General features: G+C 37.2%; 3 protein-coding genes across 4 annotated transcripts; 2 read left to right on the plus strand and 1 right to left on the minus strand.

The window, feature by feature from the left end:
- Window positions 1–310: 310 nt before the first annotated feature.
- On the plus strand, window positions 311–2,421 carry LOC110923841. Its single transcript, XM_035986169.1, has 4 exons — window positions 311–446; window positions 612–784; window positions 888–1,325; window positions 1,406–2,421. Exons 1-4 carry the CDS (start codon window positions 311–313, stop codon window positions 1,754–1,756), a joined length of 1,098 nt encoding a protein of 365 aa, XP_035842062.1. The 3' UTR covers window positions 1,757–2,421.
- A 9,671-nt stretch (window positions 2,422–12,092) lies between these two features.
- On the plus strand, window positions 12,093–14,311 carry LOC110920776 (E3 ubiquitin-protein ligase RMA1H1). Of its 2 annotated transcripts, none has more exons than XM_022164971.2 (2): window positions 12,093–12,287; window positions 13,339–14,311. In XM_022164971.2, the coding sequence occupies exon 2, from the start codon at window positions 13,367–13,369 to the stop codon at window positions 14,081–14,083; it is 717 nt and encodes a 238-aa protein (XP_022020663.1). In that variant the 5' UTR covers window positions 12,093–12,287; window positions 13,339–13,366; the 3' UTR covers window positions 14,084–14,311. The 2 variants fall into 2 exon arrangements, with proteins under 2 accessions (XP_022020663.1, XP_035842672.1); XM_035986779.1 differs by lacking the exon at window positions 12,093–12,287 and adding an exon at window positions 12,733–13,240.
- Window positions 14,312–15,152: 841 nt separating this feature from the next.
- LOC110923265 (transcription factor BEE 1-like) lies at window positions 15,153–19,535 on the minus strand. The gene is made up of 6 exons (XM_035986170.1): window positions 19,520–19,535; window positions 18,241–18,365; window positions 17,158–17,265; window positions 17,011–17,073; window positions 15,898–16,104; window positions 15,153–15,380 (listed from the first exon to the last, which is right to left on the minus strand). The coding sequence occupies exons 1-6, from the start codon at window positions 19,533–19,535 to the stop codon at window positions 15,222–15,224; spliced, it is 678 nt and encodes a 225-aa protein (XP_035842063.1). The 3' UTR covers window positions 15,153–15,221.
- Window positions 19,536–19,859: the final 324 nt, after the last annotated feature.

Below are 19,859 nucleotides of genomic sequence, written 5' to 3' on the forward strand. Positions count from 1 at the left end.
TTAGCCAAGCCGTTACTGTACACGCATGGACCCACTTCTGTCATCCGAGCCGTTACAGCTGTCATCCGAGCCGTTTCCGTAAACTGCTTGTGTCGTTTTAGCTGGCTCCAAGCCGTTACAGATGGCTCAGGCCGTTTCAACATACGGTTCGAGCCGTTTCAGCTGGCTCAGGCCGTTTCAATCCTTTATATTTAGTGAGTGGCCGTTATAAATTTTTCCCTATATTTTTTGTATTTGTTTGTGCAACAGATTTGTTTAAAGTTATAAAAACATTTAGCATTTTGTAAAAGGAAGTTTCCAACTTAAAATTATGAAGATTCGTTTGGTTGTATACAATGGCGGAAAGTGGGAAATCGTTAACGGAAAGTTGGAGTATGTTGCTGATGCTGATTCAAGTAGACGTGGTTTAGAAATTGAACCCAACCTTTCATACACAGCTCTTCTAAGTAAAGTGTCAAACATTTGTAGTTCTACAAACATTACGAAGTTATCTTATCGGTTGTCTTCCTTTAGTGATCCCATAGATATAATAAACGATGAAGATCTTGCAATTTTTTATAATTTTGCTATGGAAAATATTTTTGAAATTTATAAATTATATGTGATTGAAGGGTTTGGTGTTGGATCATCTAGTTTTTCAACTCCAAAAAAATTTTTAGTTCCTGATTTAAATTTCTGTGCTGATGAAGAAAATTATGACGTTGTAAACGACTCCCAACCAAATCCTGATAATTCTTTTGAAAATTGTTCGCGATCTTCATCAATTACTTTTGAACCTGGTCACGTATTTAATAACAAAGAAGACATGAAACTTGAATTGGGAAAAAAAATGTTTGTTAGAACACTTTGAGTTTAAAGTAGATAGATCCTCTAAAAGTCGGTACCAGGTGTCATGTTTGGTCGACGGTTGCGGTTGGCGTTTCCGTGCAAGGAGTTTTGGAGATAGTGGGGTGTTTTTTGTTAAGAGTTTTAACGATAAACACACGTGCTCGAAGACGCTAACGTACCCACATGTTCGTCAGGCAAACCCAAATGTTGTTGCTCATTATTTAAAAGAACCTTTAAAAGACAGTGGAAGAATATATCGTTGTAATGAAATAGTGAAAGATTTTAGACAAAGATTCCAAGTTGAGATAACCACTAGTCAAGCTTGGCGTGGAAAAAGTCTGGCACTAGAGCTTTTACAAGGATCAAGCAGAGACTCGTTCGCAGAACTACCACTTTACTGTTACAATCTAGAGCGGGCAAATCCTGGTTCTGTTACACATATCAAGACTGATGACGAGCGTCGGTTTGAGATGGTCTTTGTCGCGATTGGTGCTGCGGTAAGTTATAGCATTTTCTGTTCTTATTTTATTTCGACAAACTACATGTTGTTGACTTTTTTTAAATAATTTTGTTTCAGATTCGTACCTTTATATGCAATTTAAGACCGGTGGTGATCATTGATGCTGCACACCTAAAGGGTGAATTTAAAGGGACGTTATTTTTAGCGGTTGGGATGGATGGAAACAACCAAATTTTACCAATTTCCTATGGAATAGGAAAATCAGAGGATGGTGAATCTTGGACATGGTTTCTGTCAAAGCTTAAAGAATGTATCGGTGAAATACCTGAAATGGCCATAATTTCGGATAGAGCGAATTCTATACATCTGGCTGTTAGAAACGTCTTTCCACATGTTTATCATGGGTTATGCTGTCGTCATTTAATGATGAACCTACGTTTACCCTCTGATAAAAAAAAAAGAAAATGAGAAGTTGTGGTGGAAGACATGCAAATCGTACCGATTGTCTGATTTTAACGAGTCATTTAATGCTCTTTGTCTTGCCGTTCCTAGAGTACGACACACTCTAACAAGTATTGGGTTCGGTAGATGGGCAAGGGCGCATTGTCCAGGCAATCGATATCATTATATGACATCTAACAGCGCGGAGTCTATTAACGCTTTATCTAGACACTCGCGTAAAATGCCGGTAACACAACTCTTAGAGTTCTTCCGGCAATCTGTACAAAAGTGGTTTTACGATCGCCGTTTGCAAGGTATACATGAAAAACATTTACTTACACAATGGGCACAGAAGAAAATTTTTAAAAAAATTGAAGGGTCTAGAACATGGACGGTTGCTGGGATTGAGTTAAACAGTTATTCTGTTGCAGACAGTGGAAAGGGGGGTTTAGTGGACTTTGTTAATGGAACATGTAGTTGCCGAGTTTGGCAGGTTTCTGGTTTACCATGCGGGCATGTTATTGCCGTTTCAAAATTTTTAGGTGAAACCGACTGCAGTAAGTATTGCTTCCCGTGTTACTCAAACGAAGTCTATAAGAAAACTTATGAAGAAGCGATTTATCCTCTTCCTCATAGATCTGAATGGGAGACTCCAGAAGACCTTATCAATCTTCAACCGCCACATATGACAAAACGCCAGGTTGGTCGTCCTCGAGAAAACAACCGAATCTTATCCCGCGGGGAAGAACCTACTCCCCTGTATTGTTCCCGATGTAACTCATATGGTCATCATCGGGATGTATGTCGGAAACGGCACGGCGTTGCAGATGTAACGACTTGACATTGCAGTGCAAACGGCTCGGGATTTCTGTAACGGCATAAGCAAGAAACGGAAAAGGCTTGAATATTACTTTATTGAAGCACGTGCCACGAAACGGCTCGGCCAGTTAGTTGTAACGGCTCGGGCAGTACCTTTATTGAAAGTTGTGATGAAACCTATTAAAAAAACAATTATTTAATAAATTATTTTGAAGTTAAATAAGATCACAAAAAATTTTCTTAGAACGCCACTCATAGCACTTGAAACAGTCTTAAAACCAATAATGGCTGACAAAAACAACGTATACTGCTCTCAACCAGTTAGTAAATCATCAACGTGGATTCTTAAGAAATGGAGAGCACCCAGACAGTCGGGTGAATCTTCCTCGTCTGAAACGGTTGTGCCGGAAGAAAACAACTTTTTAAATAACCGTCAAAACTTGCACTCAAACAGAGCCGGAAGATGGGCAATTCCAGACGACGAATCTGAGAATTGGTCAAAAGATGTTGCAACATTTTACAGTAATGGCGACGCCCCATTCTGTTATTCAGCTGTTTTCACTCGTTATGTGGAGTTGGACAAAACATTTTGGGGTACTTTGTTAGGCTATCGTTGTAATGGCTACCTAACAGCAACGGTAATTTCATTATAAATTTTTATTACCAAAATTTGTATTTTTTCGTGTTTATTAATATATAAATATTCATTAAACAGCATATTGAGGGATGGACTGGACGACTAATGGCTTGGAGAAAAAGAAATTTACAAAGGGATCCGACGTTAAATTTGCGGTGGACAATTCTCCCACCTCAATTCTATGACACGTTACTACAATCGGTTCCTAAAAGCGTGGTTGGTTATGGAAATGGTAAAGAAAACCCATTTCCTTCCTTTGTTGACGTGGATTTTGTGTTTTTCCCACTGTCGATTGACAATAACGAATGGATGTTAGTACGGTTAGAGTTGGCATCCGAGGAATTAGTTTTGTACCCGTTTGAAAACTTTTGTGGACGAGGAGACAAATTTAGGGCAGTTATTATTCCACGGTTGACGAAGCTTAAGGTGTATTTAACTGGGTTGCTGGTGCATTTGAAGTATTGGAAAAAGACAGGAAAACCAGAATGCTGCATAACTCATGAGCTAAACGATAACTACGTGATTTCTAACAGGTCAATCGTAGGAAATGAAGCTGTCTATCTGTGTATGCTTATGGAGCATCTGGTTACAGACAAACCCATTAACATTACTGGAGACGTAAAGCAAATATGTTTGTCATATAGACGATTCATGGCTGATAAACTGTATTTTTGGCGGTGTTTACCACGGCCAAATGTTGTTAAATAAAATAACTCTTCTTTGTAATATATTTAATATTTAACATTAAATCTTCCCATTTTACCCTCTTCAAACCTATAAATACATACATTACTCCCTCCTATTAAACAACATTCTCATCCCAAAAGTTCACACTAAAAAAATGGATTCTTGGACCGACGAGGAAGATATTGCTGCTGTCGTTTCGTACATTGCCGCTCGTGAACTGGGCACTTATTCAGTTTCCGATCCTGCTTTCTGGGAGCAGGTTTTCAACAATTTCTGCATTCACCTACAAGAGACGTCCCGAAGCGTCCAGGCGTTGATGACTTGTCTTTCTTTTGTACGCTTTAAATGTACACGTTTTTTAGGAAGGTGCAAAAATGTGAAAAAAACAAATCCGAACATGGAAGAAAAAGAGATCGTAGAAGAGGCCCTGCTCGACTACGCAATACTTTACGACGAGGACTTTGAACACCTTTCAGTGTTTGAAATTTTAAAAATCTATCTGTAATTCACGAAATAAGTTTGTAATATTTTTAGATTGTATCGTGCAAGTTAATGTTTGGGCCAAAGAGCCGTTTGTCGATATGCAACGTGCAAAAATTAATTAATATTTTAATTAATTAAACTAATTAATAAAGTTAAATAAAAATAGTAAAAAACGGCCCAAAACAAGCTATAATGTTTGGGCCAAAGAACCCACAACGTTTTAAAACAAATAATTTTAAAATTTATTAATTAATATTTTAATTAATTAAACTATTTAATAAAGTAAAATAATAAAAACGGATAAAAAGAGGGTTCTTCTTTAAAGAAACGGCCCCTTCGTGGATCGAACCTGCGCCCTTCGTGTGAAAGCCAAACATGTTAACCAGTTTATCCTCCTACTCGGAGCTGATAACATTGTTAACTATTTTATTTTTATAAACTAGTTTAAAACGGCCCAGTTGACAATTCGTTGCAGTCCACAATTGGGTCAGGTTGGGCTTCACGTTGGGCTTCACGTTGGGCTTCAGTTGACAATTCGTTGCAGTCCACTATTTTATTGTTAACTTTATTAATGTTATACACTACCATTTTCGTTGCAGTTAACAAAACTTTATAACATGCAAAATTTTATAAGATCCAAAATATTTTTTATATAAATAAGAATAAAAACACTAAAGAAAACATAATAAAAAACGGCCAAAACAGGGGCCTAAAGTGAAAATTTTAAAAAATGGATAAAAAGGGGGTTCTTTTTTAAAGAAACGACCCCTTCGTGGATCGAACCTGCGCCCTTTGTGTGAAAGCCAAACATGTTAACCAGTTTATCCTCCTACTCGGAGCTGATAACATTGTTAACTATTTTATTTTTATACACTAGTTTAAAACGGCCCAGTTGACAATTCTTTGCAGTCCACATTTGGGCCAGGTTGGGCTTCACGTTGGGCTTCGTTGACAAAAATTGTTATACACTACCGTTTTCGTTGCAGTCCACAATTGGGCTTCACGTTGGGCTTAACGTTGACAATTCGTTGCAGTCCACTATTTTATTGTTAACATTATTAATGTTATACACTACCATTTTCGTGGCAGTTAACAAAACTTTATAACATGCAAAATTTTATAAGATCCAAAATATTTTTTATATAAATATTAAACATAAACATAAAAACACTAAAGAAAACATACTAAAAAAAAAAAACTAAAACCAAATCCTAATTGCCTCCCACTCCGAAACATGCTTGAAATCCTGTCCCTCGTCATGACGATAGTTGATCAGCGCCACCGCCTTCTGATCATCCTCATCAAGGTCCGGCATTTCTCTCTCCACCTTCTGGAAATACCGGTCAAACCTCTCGCATTCCAACCGGACCACACGAAACCTGGAAGATAAGGCGTCCACGCTTCGGTTATGGTCCGGACCACGAAGCTGGCCAAAAATCTGTTGAACACGAACCCAAAGGCCCCCCTGTCCCCGTCGTGGAGGATTGGTCACTGCCTCCTCCCAGGCTTCGCACAAGGCGATGTCGTCAACTTCAGTCCATGCATTTGCCATGTGAACGGATGAACGGATTGTATTCAGAAAATATGAAGAGTGTTAACGGGGACGGCGTGGAGAAATGAGAACTTTGGGGGGGTTTATATAGTGGGTAATAGGTGTGGAGGTAATAATGGCAATGGTTGGCCGTTTACATGGGAAGATGGAAAGGCAACGGGTAAAAAGCCCGTTTAAAAAGCCCAAAACAGTTTATTTATTTTTTTTCCCGTTAACTTGTTAGTGAAAAGCCCATATAAAAAGCCCAAAGCAGTTTCGTTAACTTGTTAGTGAACAGCCCGTATAAAAAGCCCAAAACAGTTTATTTATTTTTTTTTCCGTTAACTTGTTAGTGAAAAGCCCATATAAAAAGCCCAAAGCAGTTTCGTTAACTTGTTAATGCACAGCCCGTATTCATAGCCCAAAACAGTTATGTATTTTTTTTCGTTAACTTGTTAGTGAACAGCCCGTATAAAAAGCCCAAAACATTTATGTATTTTTTTCGTTAACTTGTTAGTGAACAACCCATATAAAAAGCCCAAAACAGAATTAAAAGTGAACAGAACACACAAACAACCCAAACAAATTTAAAACACATAATTTTTATTATTAATTAATACAAATTACATAAAAGATATAACATGAATAAATTACAAACAAAACTTCGTCAAACCGCTAGTAAAGTGATTCAATTTGATCCATAACATGTAAAAATTACAAACAAAATTTCTCATCGGGACCCTTTCTCATAACCGCAGAAACGGGTAGTAGAGAAAAAAGCTCGGTCTCCAAGAAAGCAGTCTTCAGATAACTTCACCAAACCACTGCTTAGAACTTAGAACCTCCCCGAGAACAAATTCAAAGTTAGGAGTGAATCAAATCTCTTCTTCTGGAATTCGAGTCAAAACGCTTGTAGGAATGATAAAGATGCGTCTTTTGCTCGATAGTTCCATCCGCACTAACTGGGTAGGTAGATACGGAATTTCTGAAGAGTAAGACACTCCAATATGATAAGCAATATCAAAACCGAATTTGATAACTAAAGCCAAGGAACACGTCACTAGCAGATACGTGTGATTTCATAAATATTTCTTGCATTTGATACACAAAAACATCTATGATAATCACATAAAGAAAGCAAGATAACATTTTATTTGAGATTTAAGTGTGTTAGAGGGATTCGTTAAACAAGCACACCAAAAAACAAGTGGGTAAATATATAGTGAGAACATAAGGTCAAACGGCTTGAACAACACGTTGACCCGGCTTGAACAACACGTTGACCCGGCCTTAGACAGCTGTACCGGCTTTAATTCAGTTCAAACGGCCTGAGCCAGCTGAAACGGCTCGAACCGTATGTTGAAACGGCCCGGACCATCTGTAACGGCTTGGAGCCAGCTAAAACAGCTTGGAGCCAGCTAAAACGGCACAAGCAGTTTACGGAAACGGCTCGGATGACAGCTGTAACGGCTCGGATGACAGAAGTGGGTCCATGCGTGTACGGTAACGGCTTGGCTGGATCGTAAGAACATGGCTTGGCTCGTTGAAGGAACATGGCTAAGATCTTTCCACATGAGCCGGTTGTAACGGCTTGGCTAAGATCTTTCCACATAATCAGCCACGTGGCGTTCCCTGCTTGCTTCTCAAGCCGTTACATGGATTGTCGGACACGTGTCAAACGGGGAGTGGATGGCCGTTAAAAAAATTCCTGTGCCGTTTCAGGATATTGAAACGGCTCGGCAAGGGGTGTCCGGTGGCCAAATTCGCAAAGACGGCGTTGCAGTGGCCATTTTGGTGATTTTCCCAACAAAAACAGTGAGATCTAAAAGTTAGTTACATCCAGCTTTGTCGTTAAAAAAAGTTACATTGACTATAAAACACACCGATATAGATGGTCTTATAATAATGATAACAGAGTGTTTATTTATTGTACACAATTTTTTTTAATAAAACGAACCTAGCAGGGTCATAACATGCTTCTATACATATTAATGGGGTTGTAATCGAACTGAACGTTCAGCGAACAGTTTGGCAGAAAGCTTATTTATGTTCGTTCGTTTAATAAATGAACAAACACGAACAAGAAATTTTGCTTGATAAGTTAAACAAACAAACATGAATAAGGGCTACGTTTGTTCGTTTATGTTTGTAGACGTTCGGTAATGTGTTCATCTATGTTCACTCGTTTATGTTCATTCAATTAAAGGTTTTTATGTTATCTTTTAATTCTACTGGGTTGCAGATCAGCTTGTTGCCTGTCTACCTGTAATTCTTATTTAATTTCCCTAATATTAATTGATGGATATTTATGCTATACGCCTCTGCCAAACATCCTTGATTTGACATTTCAGTTTCAGTTTGTTTTAAAGCTCGACAAACTTCTTAATTTGTGTTAATTATGTCAATTATGTTCGGATAGTAATGTTAAGTACTTATTTATTTTTGGTGGATTCTTCGTAATCTTTCTGATGAAAGATCCAGTTTTTATTTTAAAATGAATATGTAACGTTCGTTTGTTTTCATTTATGTTCATGAACATTTGTTTGTGTTCGTTTGCATTCGTTTATGTTCGTTAAGCTTCGTTAAGTGTTCATGAACATGCTTATTCCTTGATGAATTACAAAAATGAACAATGCCTCAGTTCGATTCGTTTACAATCCTACATATTAATATGCCATGTGAATAATCCATCAATTTATTAAACTGTTAAGCAAACTCTTACTTTTTTCAAGTGATTTGGAGAATAAACTTTAGCCGATATCTCCCTCATGATCGCTATTAACTTGCTTACAATCAAAATTTTACAACACCATGTTGACTGTAAAATAAATGATCGCTGCCCACACTAACAACACCATGCCGCTGATTGATGTCGTGACCGGAACCATTAGCTATCCTCCCCTAATCGGAGTACATTGTGGGAACTGTTTGTTCAGGTAAAGTGATGAAGGAGATGGCTATGTGTGGCCTGTTCGGTATTTTATATATTGTTATTTGTTTTTATATACAAGGGTATTTGGGTATTTTAAAAAAGAGTTAACAAAACAATTGGATGGAGTTAGTAGACCGGACTGTAACTGACATGGCCGAAGCTTTTAAGGGCGGGAGAGGGCGGTCGATCCCCCGAACTTTTCGCTCAGTATTGTAGAGTATGTAGTTTTCGTATAGAAATTTTTGGGTATGTACATTTTCGACCCTCTGATTTTACAGAAATTTTTAGGTCCGGTAACTTCCGTCCCCCGATTGAAAATCTCAAGCTTCGCCACTGATGACTGATACAAAAATCAAACGTTTGGACCAGAAAGGTCAAAAAATTTCTTTTGGAGTGAATAAAATATTTGCATCAAACCATAGGGGCTTAAGACCACCCGTAATGGGCGTGGTTTTTTCAAAATTTCCCACCAAACACGCCCAATATCGCCCGTCTCCCACCCCCTAGGCGTTTTTCAGTTTTTTTTTCAAAAAAATTCTACCAGCATTGTTTAAATCACTCCTAAACCATTTTCAAATAACCAATCAGACAAAGACATGAAATATTAGTAGTTTTTAAATTAAAAAAATAATGATTGTGTAATGATTGGTTGGGACATTATTGGGCATTATTCCACTACGCCACTTTTGTAAAAACGCCCAATAATGCCCCATTGCTGAGTGGACTGCCACATGACGGAAAACGCTCAAGGGTAGGGCCATTATTCAGTAAACCACTACGGGTGGTCTAAATGGGAATTTATCCTAAGGGCTGTTTGGTAGCCTTTAAATGGTCATTAAGGACCTACCTCTTAATGGAACCATTAAAAATTTTACCAATGAGAAGGTAGAAGAATGTGACATGTGATGATTTACTATTCAGATGTTACCTCTTAACCATTCAGACTTGAGGTTACCTCTTATTCATTTAGAGGTTTTAAACCATTAAGAGGTAGCATCTGAATGTTAATTAAGAGGCTACCAAACAGCCCCTAATCTGTTTATAAAACACTATAATCGAGTAAATGTCTATTTTGATGAAAGAGGTCGAAACTAGTAGCAGGTCTTGTACCTCTGTCCGGACATTTATTTTAAAAGTTTTTTTTTCCAAAAGGGTGTAGTTGATAAACTTATTTACCAAGATAGATTTTTTAGAAAGTATTTACCAAAATGAATGAAATCTAAAATATTATTTTATTTTTAAAAAAGTTTATTACATAAATTCTCCATCTACCCTGTTTGTCTATCCACCCACCTCCTTCGCTTGAACTCTAATGAGTTTCTGGCGACCACTTTCCGGTCACCCCAGAATGAATCTAAACCACAATCAATAAGAATCGATTATCCATGAAACAGTTAGTGTTTCTTCCATCATAATTTTCTCATCTAGGATCACAATTCTTGAGATTATAATTTCATGCTATAACGTATGATTGCGACCACTTTCCGGTCACCACATAATGAATCTAAACCACAATCAATAAGAATCGATTATCCATGAAATAGTTAGTGTTTCTTCCATCATAATTTTCTCATCTAGGATCACAATTCTTGAGATTATAATTTCATGTTATAACGTATGATTGATATCAATTAAAAATCATCCATTATTCATTTTAACGGATTCCGCGTTTGCCGTTAGCATCTCCTTGAAACGTTAAGTGCCAGCGTATTTTCACTGACCGAGCGTCCATCCGGCTCTCGGCGGAGAACATGACCGGTACCAACTAGGCAACTGTGAAGGACTCTTATATGGCTGCTGTTCCTAGTTCAAAAATGGACCTTGCTAAATCATGAGACAAATCAGTATTATTTAAGTGTTCATGTGAATCTTTCCAGTGATGTAGGCTGGTAATTAGGGAGGATGATGTGGTGGTTATTAATTCAAATTCAATAAGAAATATTTAAGTATTTTATCATCAAGTTCAAGAACTTTAAGTAAGATGGGCATGAATTCCATCTTCAATCCAGTGGCTCCATTTATTCAACCAATAAATTGAATATGTAATAGCAAAAAACTCATCAGAATCATGATCAAATGTCGTTCTGTGGTGGTTGCCGGAAAACTCGCCGGAGTTACAGCGGGGAAGCGGGTAGGTAGACAGTCAAATGGGTGAAAATAGAAATTTATGTAATTCACTTAAAAAAAGATAAATAAGATTTCACCCATTTTGGTAAATAGTTTCTAAATCACCCATTTTGGTAAATAAGTTTTTCAACTACACCCTTTTGGAAAAAAAAAACTCGATTTCTAAATTGATTGACTTTTGGTTTCTCTCCATTGTCGCCCATTAACACAATGATCGCCTATTTCAGTTTTATTATTGTTTTGGGTTTGGGCTAGTTTTATCAATTACCCAAACATAAACATAAACTAGTTCTCGTTTTCTAAACGATGAATTCAAAAATAACTTTTAAATCTTATAAAAAGAATTGGATTTTACTAAAATAAAGTATTTTTTGGTTAGAGGTATCCTAGAATTGTTTACGGATATTCTGTGTATAAAATTGAAAAAAAACTTACACTGCGCATATAAAGTTGAGCCGTAGCTCCGTAATTTTGCAATGATGACCATATTTTACATGCCTACTTATTAACCTTTTATGTTGTAAAAGAGATATTTTTTTTAAAATCCTTCACGTTATAGTTTATTGAACAAAATTTGGATGTTCAAGATATAAATTATATAATAATGATTTTTAGTTATTATACAGATAAACATAAAAAATTGGATGTAATACTAAAAAAAACATTATCTTAGACAAGCAATTAATTTGCTCGATTAAATATTATTTTTTTCACTAAAAAACAACATAATTGATCAAAATTTGTAAACACTTCTTATAAATCACACACATATTTTAAGACTATGGGGTGTGGAAGAGTTTGGGTTGAGAGTATTGCTCGACACGTGACGAAGGTAAGATCCACAAGCTAATACTCAAAAATTAGGGGTGTGGTGATGGCCAACCATGTGGAATTTTTTAAAAAAGTACAAAGAAAGTAAAAAAAAAAAACCTACATTAAATCAGACAACCCTAGCTCGCCATGTCACCCAGACCCCCGCTCCACGCCAGACAAAATCTCTACACCAAACGGGCAACGTCAACCCGGGGTGGAGCACCCAACGTTAAAAGGCCAAAACATCCACACTCCAATACAAACGCCCACACTTCAACGCCCACTCTCACCTGTCTAAAGTAGATAAGGCATTATATACTTTTTATATATAGTGGAAACGTGAGGAGTACAATTAATTTATTTTGGCATCTCTTTTTATTTATATATATCAACAATCGAATTTCTATCTCTCAATCCCCTCACGTATTCTCTACCTTTCTTCTTCATAAATCAACGAATACACACACCTTCTTCCATTTCAATTTCAGCGATTTTCATCCCAAAAGATCCTCAATTTTCTAAACTTCAGGTACCCTTTACTCCATCTTTATCATCTACACGCATTTAATTCGAATTCTATGTTGTTTAATTTCTGATTTAATTAAAAAACGCAGATATTAATATTAATCGAAACCCTAATTCTGCTTTAAAGTTTTCATCTTGTTATGTTTCATATCAAAGTTTTTAATGTTTTGCCAATCATCATTATTAATCATCATTTTAAGGAAATAAAGTTTGTTTTCCCCTTTCTGGAATTGAAATCATCATCAAGTTTTAATTTTTATTTTTAGGGTTTGGTGGGTATGGCCAATTGTAGGGAAGCAAAACAATTTGCACCGATTTTGACAATGATTGTGATTATTTTAAATTATTTTTTTATTATATTTGTTGTGTGGTTTTGAAGTTTTGTCCTGTTTTGGTGTTGGATTTATTTGATAGATCAGAAGCGAAGCTTAAAGAAGTAAGTAACAGAGGGTTTTTTTTTTTTTTTTTTTTTTTTTTTTTTGTAAATTTTAAAAAGCTTTTGTTGGTAATTTAAGGGTGCTACTTTCTACACCCCCTAATTACTTTTTTCACCCCCTCCTCTCACATACTTACAGGTGGGGCCTGCGTGGGACCGACAGTTTTCCTCTCATAAGGGGGTATAATCAGGAATGAGGGGGGTGTGTATAGAATGAGCCTAATTTAAACAAGCCAAAATTCACTGTAAAAGTGCAAAAAGTTGTGATTTTTTTGAGTGTGGGCTCTGTTCTGTGATAATTATATAAATTATTGATGTCCCATGATGTTTAAAAAAAAAAAAAAAAAAACAATATTGTAACAGTTAGGTTTGGTGGCAATCTTATCCTGATGTGTAATATCCTGTCTACTAGTAGTACAATAATTAGTCCTTTTTTGTTAAACCATAGTGAACTTTAGTGTTCATGAGTGTACTCCAATGCCAAGTTTCTACATTACATGATCACATAGATATTTATTCATGTACTACTCACATTTTGGTTGGCATAATGTATCAAAATAGTATCTTTTTTTTATCTGAATTTCTAAATATCTTTATAAGTTTATATTATCTATTTCAGATTTCATATACCATCGGTTACGAATCAAATGGCGATGGAGCGATACGTCCAAGATACGCTGGAACAAGACAACTTTAACAAAGAAGATGATGCTTCTTTGAACAAGTGGAAGTCCTCAAGCGAGTCGATTGACGAATCTGAAAACTGTTCTTCAGGCGGGTTTGACTGCAACATTTGTCTAGACACGGTCAATGATCCGGTGGTGACGTTATGCGGGCATCTCTACTGTTGGCCCTGCATTTACAAATGGATCCACCACCAAAAAAACCCACCCGAATACCCAAAAAGCGTTCAGTGCCCCGTTTGCAAAAGTGACGTCTCGCAAAAGACGTTAATCCCATTATATGGTCGAGGGCAGACCGCAGAACCTTTGTCGGATAAAAAAGATGACATCACCATCCCACATCGGCCCGTTAGTCCGAGATGTAACGTGCCAGCTCAGCAGCTTAATCATCGACATTACCAACACGCGCCGATGCCTATGGCTGTGTCGGGTCTTGGTGGCATGACGATGACAAACATGATCAATCCTACTAGTCCAACAACCGGCATACTTGGAGAGATTGTGTATGAGAGGATTTTTGGTAACTCGCACTCTACTTTATTCGCGTATCCAAATTCGTATAATTTAGCGGGGATAAGTACTCAGCGGGCTAGAAGGCAGGCGATGCAGGCTGATAGATCGTTGAGCCGGATTTGCTTTTTCTTACTTTGTTGTATAATTTTGTGCCTTCTTTTATTTTGAAAAGCACACTTTTATTGACCTTTGGGCTTTGTGTATATTTGTAAGAGGTTGTGAGTAGTTGTTTATAGTTTGGCCTTTGGTCCTGCAACCCTTGGTGGTTGATTAGCTTATGTATATGTATGGTACATAATGTACCTACTTGTGATTGGTTGATGGTGTTTCAGACTAATTTTAAGAAGTTATTACCAGGAGGTTTCTTTCTGGTTTGTTATATAATTGGTTGTGTTATTGTGTTCATGTGGTTGATGATTTCCTGTTGTTACTTATTAGGTATTGGTTTGTTTTTTCAGAGGTAAAACGTCTACAGTCTGCGGGCCACATCTGCAACTGAAGAGGTGGACCAAACCTCTGCAGTCTGCAAGAAGAAGACTGTTTGTTTATTAATTTCTGCAAGCTGCTACAACAAATAATAGACATGATCCGGCCCTGTTTATTAAAGTCTTTAGTGTTTCTATGGATTAAAAATAGATCTCAGATTAAAGGTGTGATATGGAAAGATTGGTGTGTTTTTTTATGTGTAATTTCGGATGTTGGTTTTATTTCTAGCTTCTTGCTAGTATTTTGAATGAAAGTTGCAGTTCTAAAAAAAGTAATTTCTATATCTTATTGAACACGTTTTTATTGATTTTTATGAACCTGAGGTGACGATTTATAGCTGTAAATAGGTAACTTCCAAAAGTAAACAATTTATACAAAAGAAAATGAAAAGGTGGTGTTTTTTATATGTAACTAGCTTATATCCCGTGTGACACACGGGTTCAAAAAATAAAATTTAAAACATATTAATAAATATGATGTATGCATTCAGTATCTGGACTGTATGTTTTGACAGTTGTAAAATAAGATATTAATGCCACGCATGTCAAAGGAGGTTTAACACAAGCAAGTATACATTCAGTATCTGGACTTTCAATGTGTTGATTCTGAAGGAGAAAAGCATTGAGAAAAAAAATTCTAGCTTCTGAAACGCTAGAGTTTGTAATTTGATCTGACATCTTGTACTAATTCAAGATATCAGATTTCAATAAGTTCCAACAAAAACAGAATGTGATAAATAAAGATTGACACATGCAAGAAACAGCTAAGAACACACGGCATTAAAGTAACTACAAGAATGTGATAAATAAATATTACAATGTTAGCAGATACTTGCATAGATCATGTCTCTATCATATCTGTATTGAAGATTGTACAAGACTGACGGTTCGTTTAGATAACTTAGTTGCATAAGGTCATCTACTCCATCAAGGATTTCGGGATTTGCAGGTAATAGGCTATCGGAGCTCACCTTTAATACCTAAAATGAGATATCAAATCATAAGTCGTGGTTATTTGAATCACCGATAAAAATAAGTAATGAAAATAAAAATATTGTCATTTGTTTATGGGTCAGAATGTAAACTTCTAGTCCTACTTCCCAGCTTAATACCCAAATTGCTGTTTATTATTATTTTTCAAATTTATTAGTTTTACTGATTTGTAGCCTCACTGGAATCCTGAATTTGTTTTTTTAGCAAGACAAAGCAAGTTTATATTTGGTTTTCTGAGACTCGCTTAAACTTGGCACAATGGGTGATTTTTTTGTCGATGTGTTTTTGGAAAGCATGATGAGTAACCAATTATTGGCAAAAACTGACCCATTTGTTAAACGATCCGTATCTACTTGTTACAACCACGGACAAGATCTTGAAGGAACTTCATTCTCTCACTGATCTTTTCTCTTTTGACCCGAAATTTTCAAAATAACCGGAATGAGAAGACAAATAATGGAACGGAATTGAAAGAGAGTTACGGAAAGAACGAAATTGGCATACCCTTTCCGCAAGACTATGGCAATCAGTAGCATGACCCCTTCTCACTCTAACATGAATGTAATCCCTCGGTGGCTCCGGTTTCACATTTTCCTTTGTAGGTTTTAGATTCCCCTCTTCCTTTTCTTTTTCAATTCCATTCCCCTCTTCACCTGACTTGCTTCTTTTTGCATCCGATACCTCTTTCTCTGGTTCCTCTACAGCCTGCAACTGAAAAAAAAAAAATCTTTAATTTATAACTTTTAAAAAAATATATATCAAAATAAGGTGTGAGAAAAACACAATCAGTTCCTTGAGAACCATATTCTCACCTCCGGATTTCGGGATTCCGGAGTGCGAGTTCACCGGAGATGAGACTATGGAACTCAATGCAGATTCAAAGGGATCGCTCTGATCCATTGAATTATCCCAATTGCTATTGACAAAGCAATTGGGAATCTGTTCAGTAACTTGGGTTTCTAATACCATCCCAAAGATTGAATTCCAGGCTTGTGGGATTCCCATTCCGTTGCTTTCATTGTTAAAGAACCCATCTTTTTCCATTCTTGAAGCAACCCACTAATTAGTATCAAGCTTATGAGCTAAAATCCCCAAATGGGTGTCTGTTTTTTGGGAAATTAAGGAAGAAAGATTGTAACTTTGGAGAAAAAATATGATGATTTTGAATTCTTGAAGATTGGTAATCAAAATGCCCAAATGGGTGTTTGTTTTTATGGGGATTAAGTAAATTTAACAAAAATTCAATAAAAATTCAATAAAAAGTAAAGTAACCCATATTTTTTACTACCTTGAAGAGCTGGGTGATTTCGTTGCAAAGAAAATTCAATAAAAAAGTAAATCAACCCATATTTTTGACTACCCAAATCAAAGATATCAAGCAAATCATCAAAGGAAAACAGAAAACACCAAACATACTTTATTAAATCAGTTGGCAATTGATTAATTAGGGTTTCAAATCGAACAGATCTGTGACGTATAAATTAGGGTTTTGGAAAATGAACAACATACATGAATCCTACAATTTCCCAATAGACTACCCGATTGAGTTCTTCAACAACACCAAAATTATCATCCTTTGTAATGAGATTAATAGATCTGAGATGAAAGAAATCTTACATGAAGAACAGGATCAGGAGGTAGTCTGCGACAGCAAGTCGACTTCTGGATTGTGTGAAAACCCTAGTGAATATATCGTATATGTGAAACACAAGCTTGCAATGATTTTACCCTATATAAATCGAAGTCAATCAACATAAATCGAACCTCCAAATAGCTAGTACATTGCGATGAAGGAGATGAGTAGAAAAAAGGTAGATCTCTGATGTAGGAGTAGCATCTTACAAAGGAGAGAGAGGTAAGATAGAGAAACGGCTGAAGAGAAATGAATCAGGGTTACGAGTTGCGAAGAATACATGGAGGAAAAAAACAAACTGGTTGAGGAGCGTGGATAGGCTGAATGATGAACACGTTAGTAAATAAATTGAGAGTTTGACACGTGTCTCAGGTAAATATGGAGGGGACAAGTGTCCAACCTTTGTTCTTTTATTATAGAGTTAACTGCCATTTTCGTCCCTGTGGTTTGGTCACTTTGGCCATTTCAGCCCATTTTTCAAAAATGCGCCATTTTCGTCCCCCACGTTCTGGAAAGGTGCCATTTCAGTCCAAAAATCATAACCCAGTTAAGTCAGTTAGTAAATAAGGACTGATTGTGTAAATTTGTAACATAAAGGACCATTTAAGTAAATATTAAACACCACCACCACTAGCCCTGCCACCACCACCACTCCGCTGCTACCACCACCACCACCGCCACCACCGCCACCACAGCCCTGCCACCACCACCACTCCGCTGCCACCACCGCCACCACTAGCCCTGCCACCACCACCACTCCGCTGCTACCACCACCACCACCACCACCGCCACCACCGCCACCACAGCCCTGCCACCACCACCACTCCGCTGCCACCACCGCCACCACAGCCCTGCCACCACCACCACTCCGCTGCCTCCACCACCACCGCCCACGCCACCACAGCCCTGCCACCACCACCACAGCCCTGCCACCACCACCACAGCCCTGCCACCACTGCCACCACAGCCCTGCCACCACCACCACTCCGCTGCCACCACCACTCTCACAGATCGTAAACAACTCCCCACGCTTTGTAATTGTTCAATAAGCATGCCCAACACCACGTGAAATCAGAGTTTTTATAAAAAAATTCAAAGTGGAATTAATCCACAGAAGTTTGTCGATTAAGTGTCAAATTGTTGTGTTATTTAGAGTCCCTGAACCCATACGAAACTCTCACACCCTTCAAAATCCTTTACCCCTTCGAAAATACCCTATGTTCATCGTCTGCATGTCTCGCCGGAATACCCGTCGCCGGAGACTGTCGCCACGCCGTTGCACGCGATACCGGATCGGTTTTAATCACCCAATCGGTATGTTTATACTTGTACAATGTTTCTGCAAGTTTAATTTAAATATTATCCGGTATTGATCGAGAATTAGGCCGTTTGACTTCTGTTGACCGTTTTGGGGAAGACGATGAACAGTAGCATGGTCACCACCGCCGCCGCCGGAACCACCACCATCAACGTCATCATCGTCATCATCTGGGGAAGGCAGCCCCACCGTCGCCGGTTCTCTCTCTCGCCTTGTTATCTCTCTCTCTCTCTCTCCGACTTTCTCCCTCTCTCGTCTGATATGATGATGAACCGGCTGTGGTGGTGGTGGTGGTGGTGGCAGCGGAGTGGTCGTGGTGGCAGGGCTGTGGTGGCGGTGGTGGTGGCAGCGGAGTGGTGGTGGTGGCAGGGCTAGTGGTGGTGGTGTTTAATATATACTTAAATGGTCCTTTATGTTACAAATTTACACAATCAGTCCTTATTTACTAACTGACTTAACTGGGTTATGATTTTTGGACTGAAATGGCACCTTTCCAGAACGTGGGGGACGAAAATGGCGCATTTTTGAAAAATGGACTGAAATAGCCAAAGTGACCAAACCACAGGGACGAAAATGGCAGTTAACTCTTTATTATATATAGAGATTCTGGTTGTTGGTTTTGTTTCTAGCTTCTTGCTGGTATCTTGAATGAAAGTTGCGGTTCTAAAAAAAGTAATTTCTATATGTTATTGAACACGTTCTTATTGATTTTTGTTAAGGAGACGTGTTCACCCACGCTTTATAGCTATAGATATGTAACTTTCAAAAGTAAATACTTTACACAAAAGAAAATGAAAAGTTGGTGTGTTTTTTATATGTAATTTCGAATGTGGTTTTATTTTTAGCTTTCTACTGTTATTTTGAATGAAAGTTGCGATTCTAACAAAAAAAATTACTTTCTATATATTATTGAACACGTTTATATTGATTTTTATGAACAAGAGAGTTGTTCACCCACATTTTAATATTTTATAGCTATAAATAAGTAACTACCAAAAGTAAAAACTTTATACATAAGAAAATGAAAACGTAATGGCTCAAACAAAAAGGCAAAGATAAAAAAGACATTTGTTTCAATTTATATAATCTATTTTTTTTTTCTTTTGTGAGGCTCATTACACACACATACAAAAAAAAGTCATCCGTTCACTTTGATAATTGTATGTATACATAACCATCATCTTCGGCCATAATATTAGCAATTCAACACTATTATGATTCATGACTAATCATGCATTCATGTGGACGACAGCCTTCTAAGTTTACACTTCATCCAAATTCTAGTTTTATATTCTCCGACAACTTTGGATGAGATAATTATATAAAAACTATCAATACACAAAAAAAAAAATAATAAAAAAAAAATAAAAACCATGCTAATCACTAACTAAGATCTACTTCTTTTTACAATAAAAGTTTAAAGAGTCCTCAAGGGACATGACATAATATGATGGTAAAATGTATTCTCTCTTCTATGACGTGGAACATTAATGTAATAGATATGAGTATTTAGGA

The sequence above is a fragment of the Helianthus annuus genome, chromosome 17 (assembly GCF_002127325.2).
Source record: "Helianthus annuus cultivar XRQ/B chromosome 17, HanXRQr2.0-SUNRISE, whole genome shotgun sequence".
NCBI lineage: Eukaryota > Viridiplantae > Streptophyta > Magnoliopsida > Asterales > Asteraceae > Helianthus > Helianthus annuus.

Excerpts from the sequence above, each read along its gene's own strand:
- LOC110923265 (XM_035986170.1), bottom strand. Across the intron at positions 17,266-18,240 it reads ATGCAGACGATGAACATAGG|CCGTTTCTCTATCTTACCTC; the intron begins GTATTTTCGAAG and ends ATTTCTCTTCAG. Across the intron at positions 16,105-17,010 it reads CTCCTGATCCTGTTCTTCAT|TTGCAGGCTGTAGAGGAACC; the intron begins GTAAGATTTCTT and ends TTTTTTTTTCAG.
- LOC110923841 (XM_035986169.1), top strand. The coding sequence starts at position 311 with ATGAAGATTCGTTTGGTTGTATACAATGGCGGAAAGTGGGAAATCGTT. Across the intron at positions 447-611 it reads TTCATACACAGCTCTTCTAA|GGTTTGGTGTTGGATCATCT; the intron begins GTAAAGTGTCAA and ends ATGTGATTGAAG. Across the intron at positions 785-887 it reads TTACTTTTGAACCTGGTCAC|GTGTCATGTTTGGTCGACGG; the intron begins GTATTTAATAAC and ends AGTCGGTACCAG.
- LOC110920776 (XM_022164971.2), top strand. The coding sequence starts at position 13,367 with ATGGCGATGGAGCGATACGTCCAAGATACGCTGGAACAAGACAACTTT.